The sequence below is a fragment of the Chanos chanos genome, chromosome 1 (assembly GCF_902362185.1).
Source record: "Chanos chanos chromosome 1, fChaCha1.1, whole genome shotgun sequence".
In the NCBI taxonomy this organism is placed as follows: domain Eukaryota; kingdom Metazoa; phylum Chordata; class Actinopteri; order Gonorynchiformes; family Chanidae; genus Chanos; species Chanos chanos.
In genome coordinates, this window is record NC_044495.1 from 5,642,034 (window position 1) to 5,659,019 (window position 16,986).

The 16,986-nt window shown below is 41.0% G+C and overlaps 1 protein-coding gene across 1 annotated transcript; it reads right to left on the bottom strand.

The window, feature by feature from the left end:
- Positions 1-453: 453 nt before the first annotated feature.
- Positions 454-10,587, bottom strand: LOC115822786 (Golgi resident protein GCP60). The gene is made up of 12 exons (XM_030786708.1): positions 10,536-10,587; positions 10,078-10,392; positions 9,852-9,941; positions 4,978-5,028; positions 4,665-4,790; positions 4,076-4,217; positions 3,831-3,971; positions 3,160-3,321; positions 2,903-3,065; positions 2,251-2,407; positions 1,393-1,674; positions 454-742 (listed from the first exon to the last, which is right to left on the bottom strand). The coding sequence occupies exons 1-12, from the start codon at positions 10,585-10,587 to the stop codon at positions 522-524; spliced, it is 1,902 nt and encodes a 633-aa protein (XP_030642568.1). The 3' UTR covers positions 454-521.
- Between the last annotated feature and the right edge of the window lie 6,399 nt (positions 10,588-16,986).

A 16,986-nucleotide genomic window follows, 5' to 3' on the forward strand; every position in this document is an offset into this window, starting at 1 on the left:
TAAATTTAGAAACATCCCTTCCTTAATTATTGCACCTCCACACGTATGCTTCAATAACCATACCAGTAAAAAGGAGCAGTTTGATCAAAGTATACCTTCACTAAAAATCCCAACCAGAAACATTCACTTGCACTTTAATTAAAAACAGTAGCCTACATCATAATAAGGAAAACTAGTGGATTTTTTCCCCTCATTTTGAACGGACAAACACAATGCATTCCCTCCGTGAAAAAAAAGTTCATAGTATAGGCTAATAGATGCTTCGGTTATTCAGAGGCAATGCAGTGCTTCGCTACTCTCCACTGTGTGCAACTTAACAGGATTCAAGGATCTCTTTTATTCTATTCGAAGAGAGAGACAACTTTCGCCGAAGAAAAAAAGTATAAATGAATCCCCACCCACTGTAAATAAGACAAAACAGTGAGTCTATTGTATTTGGCCCACGCCCAATTATCATCAAATAAAAGAGGAACGGTTTCAGTTCTGACGTATGCAGAACTAGCACGTTTTGCAGGTTTAACTCAGTGGGTATAATAGACTCTGTAGTAAACCACCTTGGATCTCCATAGGGAGTAGGAGTTATCGAATTTCAGCAGGTAAACACCGTGACCCGGGTAACGGTGACTGCCCGCGTACACCTCCGTATGGCTGTCCCTTCTCAGCACCGGCACAACCTCTTCCACTTGAACGTTTTTTATCTCTTGCGATTCCTCTTCTCTCTCGTCTTTATTTTGGGCTGCCCCTGTAATCGACACGAGATAGGATCATTTGTTTTGCTGATGGACGTTTTCGCGGTGAATGAGTAACGATTTTATTACATTTCTCACGTAGGCTGTTTAAAACATTAACCCAAAGCAGTAAGACGGTAAAAATAGATGAGTGGAGCTTAATTTTAGCGGTATAAAAAGTCAAAACACTGAAGAAAAGCCTAAACCCTAACGTCAAACAGGTTAGATACATTTTATAGGTTAGGTTCCATCCACAGGTTCAGCAGTTTTCTTTCTGTTCATTTGTTGTCAGTTTTGAAAGTTTTCTTTTTAAAACCTTTGTTTCATACGAAACCATTATCTGCAGCAACAGATGCAATTAGCTGACAATCAACTGTCAACCAGCTGAACGCCCCAAACCTCCAACTGCTTTCATTTTTAAACACAAACCACATTTTGAGTTTCAGTGTACAAACGTCATGCCCTAACTTTGTAACGCTAGCCTAATTATTTTTAGCTCCTATTCAGCGTGTGACCTTTCAGCTGGCATTTCGTTCAGTGAACCCATGTGATTGGACGTCTTGACTGCAGAACTATAAGAAGCTTGGTATAGTGAAAGACACACTTATTTAATTAAAGAAACTGAGGAGCAACCGTATAATTCTATTGAGACTGTTCTACTTACCCTCCTCGGTGGTTTTATCCAAAGTATCCCGGTCTTTTGCACTAACCAACTGATCGAGCGAGTCTGCCCACTCGAAATACAGTCCAAACCCAACGTCGTGGTCATCCGTGGCAAATTCCCAAAAGAGGTAAGAGCCGTTCTCGTGCGTGGGGACGCGAATCGTCAGGACCTCTCCCCTCCCGACTGTTATGACAGAGTCCACGTCCCCCCTCATTTTCTCCTTAAAATCCCCTATCTGCGGCCTCGTCCACATGGAGGGAGACGAGATCACCATGGAAACGTCTGAACAGCGCAAGCACAAAATAAGGGATCTTTTCTAAAAAGCTCAAAAAAAGCTAGACACAACTTCTGCGACACCACAAACGGTTTTCAACTTATTGTTTTTCATACGTGTAGTTTTTGAATACATTGACGAACTACACTGACTAAATGACTTCTTCCATACGAAGTAAATTTGTTGCAAAATCTTACATTTTGAAAGCAAACTGACATTTATATACTTAGGTTTAGTATGGGTATTTCAGTACTAGTAATGCCATGAAACCTTTTCTTTGATAAGTCTAAGGTTTATGATCTACTTAGACACATCTGACAACTCTTTTATGAGGGGATCTCACTGATAGCCAGGATGATAATAGAGACCATGTTGGTCTAGAGCTGCACCTTTACTCAGGCAAGCAAATCAAACAGGTAAACAAACAAAGGCAGCAATGATATCACTAGCACCACACAGATAGGGTTCTTTTTCAGATAGAAAATCTTAACGTTCTACATTAAGCTCCAGTAGGGTGACTTAATGTACAATGGCCACTGTCATTATTGAAAATAAATAACAAGGAAGACAAGAGTGGTACATGCCTCCTGCTCCGCTGTTTACAAGTGGCTGGTCCAACTCTGCCTCCTGGTGCTGACTAGCATTGTTTGATTGGCTGGTTGGATGACCACTCATGTCGCTTGGTGAATATACAGACAGGCTCTCAGAGGCTGGTGACATCATTAAACCCTCCCCCTGCTTCTGAAAGGTTGACAATAAACAAAATAATCAAAATTATTCCTTATTGGTGATCATTTTACTGATGTATAGTAGAGAGCTAGGAAAGGAAGAAAGTACGATGAAAGGACCCTCCTCATAGCTAACTGGCTAATACAGTTTCAGTTATCTTTAACACAAGCTTCCACTCTCCGAAACAGGTCCATGGTGGTCTATGAATGATTGGCTCTGGTAGCAGCTGTCGAAAAATAGCAGTCACAAACCAACTGTTGCTTCATAACAGTTGATGTACTGGTGTATTTGCTGAATCTCGTTTGGTTCCTGTTTTTCGATCCAATGTTGTACTTTTGGATGTCTCACATAATATCAGTTTAAGTATTGGTATAGTTCAGAAATTAGTTTAGTGTAGTTCTATTAGTTTTCTGACGTGTACGTGTGGGTGAGTGTGCAGCTCTGTGTATCTGAGATGGAGAGGGTGTGTGTGTGTGTGTGTGTGTGTGTGTGTGTGTGGTGTTGTACCTGTTGTTGTTGGCAGGCCTGTTGGATGTACTGTTGGTAGTGCCTCTCTTGAAGCTGTTGAATGAGCAGATGCTGCTGCTCAGGGTTGTCAGGACACTGTTGTGCCGCATACTGCTGAAAGTGAACAGCCGTCTGCGCATTCAGAGCTGCCATGATCTGCTGTCTGCAAACAGGAAGTCAGCAGAAGGTTCTAGAAACACATGCAGAGTGATTTGACTAAATGTGTATGCAAAACCGCCTTGGCAATCAGAACTCACTTATGCAGTTCCATCTGTGACCTTTCTTCCTCCTTTCGTCTCTGCTCCTCTTCTTCTCTTTCTCTCTTCTCCTGCTCTTCCCGTGCTTTTCTCTCCTCCTCTTCCCTGAGGCGCCGTTCTTCTTCCTCCTGTTCCAGTCTGAGACGCTCCTCTTCTTCCCTCCTATTTACAACCACAGAGAGAATGAAGGAGACTGAACGCTGAACAAGACAAATTATTCATTCACTGACTCTCTCTCTCTCTCTCACACACACACACACACACACACACACACACACACACACACACACACAATTACAGATGGGGGAAATGCAACACAGGGTCATGCAACCGCAGTTCATTCATTCTTTCATGCGTTCATCATAAACGTTCTTGTTTCGCATAAACCAAACATATGAATATTCAAATGTAATGCAATACACTGACCGCTGCGAATCATTCAAGCACACAAGCACAGACGAGGAATTTGTTCCTTCATTCATTGATTCATTCATACATATATCACAATACATACAGAAAGTGTGGTGACAGACAGACAGACTTATCATTCACAAATTTCTCTCTCTCTCCCTCTCCCTCTCTCCCTCTCTCTCTCTCTCTCCCTCTCTCACTTTCTTGCACAAACACACACACACACACACACTCATTTCCAAATCATAATTGATGTTTACCGTCTCCTCTCCTGATCTTCCTTTTCAATCTTGTGTGACGTGACATACGGAGCAAACAATGTGCAGCAGGAGTTCAGCAGTTTGACAAAATCCTCCATCGCGTCCTCTTTGGCCATACTGCCTAAACGCATCCATTCCTTCCTGCAGAAGGAACAAGAAAATTAGGCCCTTATCATCCGTTGTTATAGACTAACCCTGCTCACCTGCCATAAAGCAGGTCATAAACTCTGTTTGTCAAATCATACCTTCTGTCATTTCCCAGAACGTCAAAAAAGCCAGTCTCTGGACAAGCTGCTGGGTTGCAGGGGCCAAGTGAGACCTGCTTGTGTAGAGCCACCAGACGTAGCTTTTCCTCGTATGTCGGATGAAAGGCTTTACCATCCATCTCTATAAAAGTGTGTTGTAAAGTAGAGTACACAATTTAAATTGACTCACTCTCATTAAACCACTGCTTAAGTCATACGAGAAAGCTTGCATTTTTTAATAAAAAAAAAAAAATTCTCTAGACTGTATCTCACCCAAATGTCATTGACACCACCTTAAATCTCTCTATTATTTCTCCAGATCACAGTCAGGAAAGACAAGTCTACAATGTGGCCGTTTCTTTTCTAACTTGCTACACAAGAACGTAACTTGGACATGAATGTAAATTACGGGATGTCAGGCATGCTTTCAGCGGTGTGTGTGTGTGTTGTTGTCAAACAAGTTTGACATCCCGGTACCAGATACAAACAAGTTTAAACCATGAGGAAAATTAAGTTACCTGATACACTTACATCTTAAACAAGAGGGGAAAATGCATCACATTAACACTCATCAAAAGTTTGCGGTTACCTCTGAAGAATTTCAGGGCCAGTCCGAACAGTTCTTCTAACGAGAAGCCCCAATTCCGTTCAATCGCACACGACTTCACACTTTTCTTTCTTCTTGACAAGAATTCGCAATTTCGTTCTCCGTTGACTCAGATTGCGGAGCGTCCGCACAGCCGTTCTCGGCCTTAATTTGGGGACATGGCGATTCCTGGCAGTCATTATTTTCAGGACGTATGGAGTCGTCGCAGTTTGACTCGAGCTGTGTCTCTGAAGCCATCACGCCGACCTGTCAGCGCTACTGTCACAACTGGCCACGTAGCTTATCCAGAGCATACCTGCTTCCGCGTAATCCCTACCGGATATTCCGTGTGTACTGGACGTGCGAACTGCCGAGACGAAGTAACATCACGGTCATCCACGCTTTTTCCAAGTTTTTGTCCTCTGCTCATGATATAGCTACCTTTACCTTACTCGCCTGCACCTGCTCACCAAAGGAGTTGATCGCTTTTATCTGATAGGGCCGCCATGTTAGTACACCTTTCCCATATGCGCACTATTGAAAATAAGTATGACTTTGGAGTGTATGGTCATATGGTCACAGTGAGTTAAAAAAGATAAGTAATAACAACATACCTACAGGCTCTGCAGCCCAGATGAAATAGAGCTATCACATGAATGAATCACACACAGGTGACATAATTTCTGTTATCTTTACCGCATAACGTCAGTCGTCTTGACTGACCACAACTAAATCCACCAGTTGAAGCACATACACTTCTATTTCATAAACAGCCAGTGGCGGTGGCGGAACGATTTCGAATATGATTAAATAATATTTCTAGTGACTTCTGCTCACTTGCAGTGATGGTCATGTATCCGGGTATTCCCAGTCCCAGTTTGCACGTGCAACATCATAAGCGCACTGCAGTTATAGTGGTGAGCAACTAGCTCACGCATTTTGGCTCTGCCTTGTCTATGCATAGTTGGTGCAACCGCTCCTTATTTTAATAAATAATCATTATTGAAGTGGCCTGGAGCCAAATCCAACCCCGCTAGTGTTCATCGTTCGAACGGACTCAGTATAACAGAACAGTGATGTTCATCACTTTTTAGAGTTTCTAGTGCACGGCACAGCACAGCATTTATATGCATATGGAACAGTGAGTGTTTCACAGACAGTATCGGCAAATATAAAACAGGTGTGCTTTTCTTGGAAAACTTCACTTCTTCATCTGTTCACCGTAATATTTTTGTCTTCAGTAAGCTAACCAGCTCTTACTTGTCACCAACACGATTGTCCATTTTGCTTACGTCTGACTGTGAGAGCTGAGATTTGGGATATGAAAGTAAGAATGCTTTGCTGGAATCAGTATCCTCAAAACTGTAACGGCAGTCATCAGCTGAAACAAGACATGAACTATCTGAAAAGAATTGTTACTTTTCTTTGTTGCTCTTAAAAGAACAAAAATAGAATAGGGCCTGTAGCAGATCTACAGTTAGCATTATTTCCATTTGCAATTGAATGACCGGAATCATTCAAACGTTAAATTAATGCTTTACATATGCGTGTTACATATCAGCCTCATATGTTCCAGATTTTTCCGGCTAAGTATTACAATTTTAGCTTCTTGAAGCGCCGTTATAGTAGCCAGAAAAAGCCTCAACTAAACCACAGTCTTCAGGGAAAGAACATTATGCTGCAAAAATGAGACACTGTTGCACTTTTCATGTGTTAGTTACAAATGCTACACTATTGGATTGAATCTTCGATTTCTAATTGAGAGGACTACTCCCCAGTGACCTCTAGTGGCAGTTTATGTGTACTTTTCTTTTCAGAACAAAGATTAAACATCTCAGAATAAGTAACACACTGTTAGTTCTAATCCATGGGATTAAATGAAGACATGATGATGGCTCTTAAATAGAGAATAAACGCTGACATGTTGTTTGCATATGTTATCGAGACTGTTATATAAGAAATTTTCTCTTTTGACTGAAATGCTATTTAGTAAATTAGTTAGTTAGCTGTTTGCCAACTGTGCTTTATGTGTCTTGACTCTCTTGTAATCTTCTGGGAAGAAAATGTTTTAGCATATTCCAACAGAACATTAAGGAAAATATTACGAGCTCATTTCAGCATTTCAAGTACACATTTTCTGTGCTCATATTATCTGTCTTATGTAGAGAGGGTTAACATTTCTTAGCACTAACATTTACTGAAGCTGATGGTATACGATCTTTGTGGAGCTCTTTAATAAATTGTACCACCACATTTCCCTCTGTGAACCATGTTACCATGTTTTTAACATTGTAGGATCAGTGGGTATAACTCACTCCCTCTTACGCAGTCATCTGTGCCTCTTCACGACTGGAGTGAAATATTACAGTGTAACGTGCTGCAAAACAGGCATTATGTTTTTAGTGTCATTTTCACGGGGACACTTTTATGAGGAAGATCTCCCACACAGCGTATAACTTTACTGTGGGAGCGCTGATGATTTCAGTGCCCTCATGTGCTATATGTGTTTGATGAGATGAATATTCCTGGAGCTGAGTGTGCAGCACCCCTCTCTATGGTCCTGCAGATATGAGTTTCCTGTGTATTGCACACTGTCACCTGTGCCTGTGAGAGCCATTTCCACCTCAAAGGCACAACTCACAGTGGCGTAATCACAAAGAGCTTGCGAGACTTGAATTTAATTGAATCGAAGCCTGATCAGCACAGAACAACAAAGTTGTAAACAAAATGAGACCTCTACGGTGTTCACTTTCATGTGCCAACATACATTTTAGTAACATATGGATCTCCTTCTGTTTTCTAGTCCATGCTTTTCAGTCCATGCTTTCCACAACAACCGTATCAGCCTGAAAAGAAAACAAGCATGCACTTTTTCTGATTAAAATCAACCAGTGCGTCTTTTCCTACTGCAAGTCTGAGTGTTAGAATTAATTTGTATGTCATGTTTCCTACCCAGTCCATCACTCCATTAATAGCCAGGTGAACACTGATCTCTCCTGCTTTTAAAATGTACATTAGTCTATATAACTATTACTCAAAGACATTTCTTTATGCTTCTAGTTCTTGATTTTTCTTTGCTGTTTGGTCCTTTATGTCTGTCTGAAACAGAAGCCACTCAAAGCAGACACCATCTAAGCAGACATCTCTTCTAAGGCGCTATGTCCATTTATGTAGGGTTGCATGTCGAGAGATCTAACAGAAGATTGGTTCTCTCTGTGCTGATAATTGTACTGTTTCACCAGAGTGTCTGGAGAGGAGAGGGCATGAGACAGTCCTCTTGTGTGGGGGAGACAAAGACTCATTGAAATTTGCCTTAACATGGACAGCGTGGCAACAAGAATTATATCCATATAAAGGGTGCCAATTAAGGCCCCGCCCTCTTAGGTCTCCGTGCTGTCTTTGTCAGGTGTTGGGGTCAGGTGGATGGCGTGCAGTTTTGGTTTTGTTCCGTTTGCGTCTGTGGTTAGTGTGACTAGGCTTTAGAGTATGGGTGAGGGTTAACTGTATTCAGTAGCCCTAGGTCAACTGCTATGGCTATCTCATTTGGATTGACAAGTTTTTTTTGTAACTGTCTTTGTTTATTGTTTTGTTTGGTTGTTTCGTTGCCCCCCCACTTCTCCCCAGGCGGCTCCGCCAGTAGCAAGGGGTACGGTGCGTATGCACTGAATCGTAGCCTCCGGCAGGAATATTGATTTTACTTTGATGTTTCTCTATTTTTGTAATTTTCCCATCAAATGAATAAAGAGTTGTTTAACCTGTCTTATTTATTAACCAGTGATCATAATTAACAACTCAAGGACCAGGCCTTTTTGTTTGAGTTTAAGTTCAAGTTTGGGGTGCTGTGTTGACCTCACAATTGGAAATAATCCAAATTCTTCTGAATGCTTTTATATTTCAGTTGCTGTGTGTTCACTTATGTTTTTGCTTGCTTTAAGTGTGGTCTTAAACCCTGGTAGTAGGCCCCCACCCCTGATCTTCCTGTTTCCCTAATTGATGCTGGTTACAATAAAATTGTAATTGATTGACATCCTCCCACTGACTTTTCTTTGGTGCTTTACAACTAGTTGGTCAAAAAGAATCTTGTTACATGATAATCAAAGAACTGGTTGAACAGGCGGCTGCTGAGTTGACAAATCAGAGCACTGATTGGTCAAAAGAGAAGTGGAGGTGGGACACTGATTCATAGTTTGTTTCTCCAATTCTCCACTTGCTACACTTGAAACAAATATCTCAATGCAGTCTTGCAGTGTGTTTCCAGTTTAGTGACTCTGTGACTAACTCTGGTGACTTTTTAGCTTATCCAGCAGCATTAATTACTCATAGCAACAAACGACAAACATATCGGCAAACATAGATTTTGATTTATTTGGCAACATCAAGAATTTATAGCTATATATATATATATATATATACACACACACACACACACACACACACACACACATATATATATATATATATATATATACAAATTGCTATAAATATATATTACACTAAAATGCTTCAATTAAACAGTGCTACCTAACATATAAAAGTTGTAGTACAAACATGATTTCTATATTTAATGTATAAAGGAATTTGGTATTCTACAGATTTCTTTATTATAAAGCAAATACACCTATGTGAAGAGAGATGGGATGGGAGGAAGGTGAAGGTTTCTGCAGAATGTTTTAGTTTTAAAAGATTTTTTATAGATATATGGTGGTGTAGTTTAATTACTTACTCTGGGTAATTAATCACTCAAAATATTTAATTACTTAATGAGCATGTGATTGATAGTCCATTTTTATAGTGTCCGCAGAATTAGTGTCTTTATGGGACAAGACATTTTGATCTTCTGTCATAGGACTCACTGCTGTGAGAAACTAGTCAAAAGTACTGATTTATAACAATGGACGTTGGCGATGTCAGTGCAGTTATGCTTGATGATATGAGAATATCACTTGTTGCTAGAAAGTGAGCTTATGAAATGTTTCCCTAACAAAAAGTGTATGCAACAAGGGAAAGAAAACAGAGAAAAGAAAGAGAGACGCTGCTATAGAAGGAGAGTCTTTGTGGTCCAGGTGATGCCCCCTGATGGACTGCCCTAATACACTGATATTGCTAGTATTCTCTGTTATTGATGGTGGTGGTAGTGGTGGGGGCATGATGGATAGATGTTATGTTATATCCAGTGTCAATATAGCTGACCCATCAGTAGCACCAGTAGCCAACACCATGGCACCATATTCACCCGTGCTGGTGCTATATTCTTCTCAGTCATGGTGCTTTTCTTCAGATCTACAGAAAAACAACAATAAAAGTAAGGGTTTGTGTCAGGAAATTAGAATTTTCATTCTGAACTCTAAAGAAAAGCTGGTAGAGTGGATAAACCATATATGAAATAAGGAAAAATAATCATTTAAAAAAGGCTTACCACTGACACTTATGTTGTAAATGCTGATGATGTCATCGGTGTCATAATCTCTGAAGGTGTAAACTCCACTGTCTGATAGCTTTACGTTTCTCAGCTCAAAACAGGCATCATGAAGGGACAGACGGTCATCAAATTCAGGGAGACAAGAGCTGTTGGAGCCTTCCCTTTTGCAGATCACGCGCTCCTCTGAGGCAGGATTGGTAGATTGGAAATGCACAACTGTGCCCATAGCCGTGCCCACATCCAGAGTGAGGTTTCCCCCAGCCTGTGCCTCCCTAAAAACTGTCTTTGTGTTGCTGGGAACTGGCACAGATACTGGGAAAGTAATCGAAAGGGGAACAAAAATTTGCCCTCGTAACTTTAATCTGATCTAGAACCGCTCATCAGGCATGTGTCAACTGATTTATTTTATATTACTGAAAAAAAATATTTTGCACCTCTTAGATGTTTAAGCTTACCTACTGAAACCACAGGCATCAGTAAGAGAATGGGCTGAAAACAGAGGGTCATTTTTGTACCTATAGAAGACACAAATGATAGCTATTGAATGGGACTCATTTTGCCACAAGTGTCCTATTCTGAGGTCATCATTTCCAGCCTTTCTTGTGTTTGCAAACATGTAAATGATTCTACAGCAGGATATAATATGAAACGAGATGTTTAGTTTGTGCCATTAATTGTAGTGTTGAGAGTATTCTTTTAGGAATTCTTCCGACTTTATTATAAAAGCCGATGGAGTGAAGCAAAGGATCAGTCCCTTTGTCTCTGCCCCTGCTGTCCATGCCTTGTATGCAACAGCTTCAGGTATGGACGGATATGAAGTATCAAAAACGCCTTAATCTGGTCAATCTCAAAAACTGTCAATGAGGAACTTCTTAATCTTCTTTATCCAAAATTGAACTGTTGAAAGAAAGACCAATGTTTCAGTTGACACATTCATCAGAGCCAAAGGCACTAACCAAAGCACTGGGGCCTTCTTTCAACAGTATAATTATGAATGAAGAAGATTAAAGTAAAGTCTGGTTGTGTTACTTATCAACAGATTTTAAGTTTGCCAGAATTTCCACAGTTACCAAGACCAGCACAAATTCTCTGGGTCTAAGGTGTGTTTTGTTTTAATTAGTAAAGATGGTATACCTCTGTCCTGACAAATTTCAGCTGGTGCACCTTTCATCCACTGACCTCTGAAGCACTCCTATACTGATGACACCAAGGCTTTACAATACCTTCCCTCCCTGGATGTTCAGGGAACATCTTGGCATGCCTTACTGACATCTTCACCTGGATGTCTGAAACCCTCTCAAACTTTACCTGGATAAGACTGAATTACTCATCCTTCCAGTCAAGGATTGTCCACTCCAGGATCTCTGTGTCATCCTCAAACAAATCTCCCTCTAACACAGACTATACAACTCTCTTTTGCTTGGCCTTCACACTTGTGCCTTAAGACCTTTGCAACTTGTTGAGAATGCAGTAGCATGTATGCCCTTTGGTCTCCCAAAATTCTCAAGGGCCTGTCCACTCCTCAGCATGCTCCACTAGCGACCTGTGGCTGCACGTCATTGGACCATCTGTGTGTAGTTTGCATGTTCTCCCCTGTGTCTGCGTGGGTCTCTTCCGGGAGCTCTGGTTTCCTCCCACAGTCCAAAGACATGCAGGTTAGGCAAACTGGAGACACTAAATTGCCCCTTGGTATGAATGTGTGTGTGAGTGTGTTTGTGTGTGTATTTGCCCTGCGATGGACAGGCGACCTCTCCAGGGTGTTTCCCCACCTTTCACCCAATGTATACAGGGTGTTTCCCCACCTTTCACCCAATGTATTTCACACCCTGCCCCCCCTCCTTCAGAATGAGCCTCTTCCATCAAAACAGATAATTTTGCAAACAACCCCCCCCCCCCACCTCCCCAATGATCTGGATGATCTACAATAATGAGTAAATCATGTGACTATTAACTTTTTTTTTCCTTTTAACTTTTACCCTTGTTGTAATGGACATACATGTTCTGCATTAGCAGTGATTGATTTTTGATTGCTCTCTGTTGTGGGCAGTGTCTTCTCTTTGTTTATTTGGAGCATAACATCCATAATTGCTCAGTGTATATTCACTTTCAGTTTTTGGTCACTTGGGTTCATGTCTTTTCTTGAACTGTTTTTTGCTTTTCATGGTAGCCTATCATGCTGCTGCGGCAAGCTCAGTTTCTATTAAAATGCTTTCTTCTGCATTGTGGTCACTTCTTTGTAGTGTAATCCCACAGAAAGAGAGAACATATGAAGGGTCACTCACATGTTTGAGATTACATTTTCATTTTTACATGTAAATATCTAACAACTAGTGACTAAGTACTGATGTTAACTGTAATATTAAGGCCGTGGAGAATACACTTTGTTGTGCTTATCTGTTATTTACATACCAAAAAGCAAGTGAAGGCAGAAACCTGAAAAACAGTCAAACACCACGAGATATAAATAGGTACCTGCATAAAACATTCAAGTCCAACAGCTTTATTGAGTGATGCACCTATGTGCTAACGAACAACTGTTGAAAGTGATGATCGAAAGCGACAGTGATTAAGCCGGTTGCGCTAACCACCAAACACGAAAACCAAAGCCCAGACCGAGTCTGAACAGTTCAGTACACAAATATACAGCTCAAGGCTATGTACATATAAACAATGCTCAACAATGTCAACCCAAAGTCTGTAATAACTCACCGGTGTTGCCTCTGATGTGGCATGTGGTTTCTACATGTGCTTCTGAACTACTTCCTAGGTGAAAGGCTATGAGAACATCATTATTTAATTATCGCCATTAGGTGGTGGCAAAACCCTAAAAATGGATATTGTTACTGACTGACCAACTATTCAGTGAAGTATATGTTAAGTGGAAATATAACACTATATATTATACTTATAATTATGCAAACCCTTCCCATCAACTGTTTGAGCACTTCCTTGATTTTTTTTCCATTCCTTTTCTTTTTCTTTTTTTTCTGGCTTTGTATTTTCACACTACTATGTTGTAAAGCCTCATCTGACACACATGGAAACATAGAAAATACAGACATTATAACAAATGACATATTGAGGATAAAGAATTTTTACCAACTAAACAAATAAGAAACAATGTCGTCAGGAGCAGCAAAAAATGCATAACAAACACACATTACCTTATAAAACATAGTTTCTCTGTGTATGAATAATTCATACATAGATTACATTAAAATGTGAATCCACAGGACACAAATAATCAATGGTTTAATAAGCAAGAAACCATAGTAGACCATAGACCACAGACCATATGCTATGTCTGTGACCAAATCTCAGTGCATTTGGGCATTTACTGAAGATCCTGGAGTTGAGCCCAAGACAGAGTCTACCACCTCCAACATCACATGACGTCATTTCTTGAGGACGGACAGTAACACAGTTCTCCAGCATAGTTGCAGCCAGTTGTAGAATTCCTCTTTTCGAGATCAAACTTCCTCGGTCACACAAATACAGACACAACATATATATAAATCCAGCTAGTAGAATTAAACATAATGTAAGCTTTATATACTATTTTCCAGGAAGAATAAATAGCAAATGCAATCCACGGTTAAATAACAGAATCCTTAAATAAAACCTCAGGATACCGGAGAGAACATCTGGTGAAACGCAAATCCATTTCCAAGGTTTAGATTCTCATTTGTAGAAATTCACGTCTGTGCTTCCTTATAGAGGTGCTTACACTCTACTTATACTAAAACTGATCCTACTCCCACCCACTGTGTGATAGCACGTGTTGGAAACAAAACTAAAAACAAGAAGCTTTCGTGTCTGTGGTTGAACTGATAAAATAAAAAGTAGGGGAGAACGGGGTAAGTTGTTACACAAATAAATCAAATAAATTGTCACGCTGTTCATACCTCCAACACGAGAGGCGCTATCTCAAAAATCAAATAGTTACATGACAACATGCTCTGAGGTGAACAGTTCACATTTGGTCAAGGTCACTCTATTCTGAGGCGAGCACAATTTTCTTATTTTTCACCTTCAAAAGTAAAAAAAAATGACCCTTTACATTTTATGTAATAAAAGTTTGTTAGGTATGAATGTTCAAAATTATATTTTTGTACTGAGTAGAGGAGACATTAAAGTGTCTTTTGAGACTTTAGCTGCAGTTCTTTCTTGAGCTAACCTTGAGATTTAGCCAACATTAGCACACATGTGAGGTTGGGCCAAGTTGTCACATGTGTGGCCCCGCATAAATAGGCACATAGAATATGCTCAAAAAACTCTGATATTGTGATATTTTGAAGGAAAGAAGGAGTTGAAGGAAGGAAGGAAGGAAGGAAGGAAGGAAGGAATAGAATAGATAAACTGATCCCTGATGCTGTCTCAGCCACAGGGAATAGTATACCATCATATTCTATATTCCCCCATGTCCACTTCAAAGACCACTGCCTGATCAATGGACCACCTGGCAGCTAAAGAGGGGCAAATCCCTCTGGGTGGACGAAAGATGTGCACTTTGTTGATTTCATGAAACATTTCGTGGAGTATACGAAGTGCTTAAACGAGAAGCCCTGTTTGCTCCTTTTAGACAACCACAAGTCTCATCTGTCCACAGAAGGCCTCAGTTCTGCCAAAAAACCTATGCTGCCATTCCCACTCCATCGCGCCTTCAACCCTTAGACAGGTCTAGCTACGGGCCATCAAAGAAGCACATCAGCACCGCGTGTGATGCCCCGATGAGGAACAATCCCGTGAAAACATTGTCAATTTATGACATTCCTGGTATTGTGGCAGTCCCCCATCCTCTTGTTGCAACCCCCTTGAACATTCAGGCTGGCTTTCGGGTGGCTGGAGTACAACCTTATAACAGGGATGTGTTTTTGGAAACTGAGTTCACGCCATCCTATGTTATGGACTGCCCCATTCAGAATCCGGCCATGCCAGGCCCCAGCACAAACCCAGCCATGCCAGACCTCAGCACCAACGCAGCTATGCCAGACCCCAGCACCAATCAAGCCATGCCAGGCACCAGCCAAGTCCTTCCTGCCACAAGCTCAGATGCAGACCTGCCCAGTTCCTATGCTAGCATCAGCTCACCCCTTCCCAGCAATGTCAGTGCTGACACAAGTTTACCAGTTTCAGAGGACATCCAGCCCTGTCCAGAAGCTGACCCCCAAAAATTAATTTGCAAAGGAAGAAAACGGCGCAAAGCAGCAATTCTAACTGACACACCAGTGAAGCAGGCACTAGAAACGGAAAAGAATAAGGCACAATTTCGCAAAAGTTTGTCTCAGAAGAAAGGGGAGCAAAGGAGGGATGAAAATCCTGGACCTGTAAAGAAAAAGAAGTTCCAAATTTCAAGTTTCAAGTTTATTTAGAGCCCAATATCACTGTTTACAGTCTCAAAGGGCTTTACATGCCACAACAATCAAAATCAAAACGGGACGGCACACCCTGACTTAATCCTCATGGCGGGCAAGAAAAAACTCCCCAAAAACCCAAAAGGGAAATGGGAAAATGGGAGAAATCCACAGAGAGAGGAGACCCCTTCTTGGCCAGACAGGTGTGCAATAGGTGCCGACCCAGCAGGCAGCTAAAAACAGAAAAACCCTTGACAAGTCTTCATCAGATGAAGAGGAGTGCCTCTGCTTCAGTTGTGTGGAGACTGGCTCTTAGTACACCAGAATACAATTCCTTGTAGTAACCCATATAGCTGAGTCAGCATCTGATCCAGTCACTGTCACTTTGCTGGACCTCCTCCATGGATGCTGTGGGCCTCGGTAATGTTCTGAGTGCACAAGTCAACTGTGTGCTTCCAGAGTTTTTGAAAGTTGCTATCTGTTCCCATTGCTAGCAGAGTAGAGACTGTGCTACTAGCTAGGCTCTTGACTGCGGCATAATTTAAACTTGATGACTGTAGTGCTTTTGATGGTATGCTACATTTTATTGCATGAGAACTCGTCGCATCAGAATAAATCATAATTAAAGTGAATTGACAAACATTTAGGGGGGCAAATGCACTGTCCCCAAAGGATATGTCACCTTACTCTCGTCCACTCTAAAGCAAGCCATAATGCCCTTGTTCATAACAGCGAAAGAATGTTCTAGAGTGTGAATAATCATATTACCATCAACCAATGTTTCAAATGAACAACAAGCATCAACAATCAGTTTATTGTCATTTTACTTTGACTTTCACTTTATATTACAGTCTTAACCTCTATTCTTCTTCAGGTTATTATAATGATGGTGCTATTAGTCTGCATTAACCATTACATTTGCCCTAATCCTAATCTTAACTGGAGATGCACCGATCCGATACTGATATAGGATATTGGTCCGATACTGACTTCAATCGCTGGATCGGGTATGGGTGACAATGGGGCCGATCTATTCAGTTCTGTGTTATTCTATGCTTATGTCTACGTGCACGTGTCGTTACAAGCAGTGCGCAGGTAGACCCGAACATTTTGCTAGAGGGAGAGCTAAAATGGAGGGAGCTAACAACAAAGGCTTACCAGTTTGGAGGTATTTCACGCTTGCTATGCCAGCAAGTTCTACGTCTACTTGCAATATATGCAAAGCAGGTCTGTCCTTGGTCCAGAAAGAATTTAGCCTATTTTACCGGACAAATCTGAAAATTACCTGTCATGTTTCAATAACAGCCTATGTTACAAACGCAAATATAATGTACACCTAGGTTGACGAAAGAATGACAACGACCTCAAATCATTGTTATGATTAAGCAAAAGGAACAATAACGACAGAGCAAAACCTCAACATTAACTGCTAAAATGTAGGCTATTACGACACATCTGTAACCTGTAACATCTGAAAGTCCACTGCTGGCGACTTGAAATCAAACGTGTCCATTGTGTCTTCGCAGCTTGCAACGCGGTCAATAGGCTGTTT

Bases quoted from the DNA above. Each gene is read 5' to 3' on its own strand.
- LOC115822786 (XM_030786708.1), bottom strand. From the start codon at position 10,587: ATGACCCTCTGTTTTCAGCCCATTCTCTTACTGATGCCTGTGGTTTCA. The intron at 1,675-2,250 runs GCATGTACCACT...TGCGCTGTTCAG, and splicing joins TGTAAACAGCGGAGCAGGAG to ACGTTTCCATGGTGATCTCG. The intron at 743-1,392 runs GTAAGTAGAACA...TGTCGATTACAG, and splicing joins GGATAAAACCACCGAGGAGG to GGGCAGCCCAAAATAAAGAC.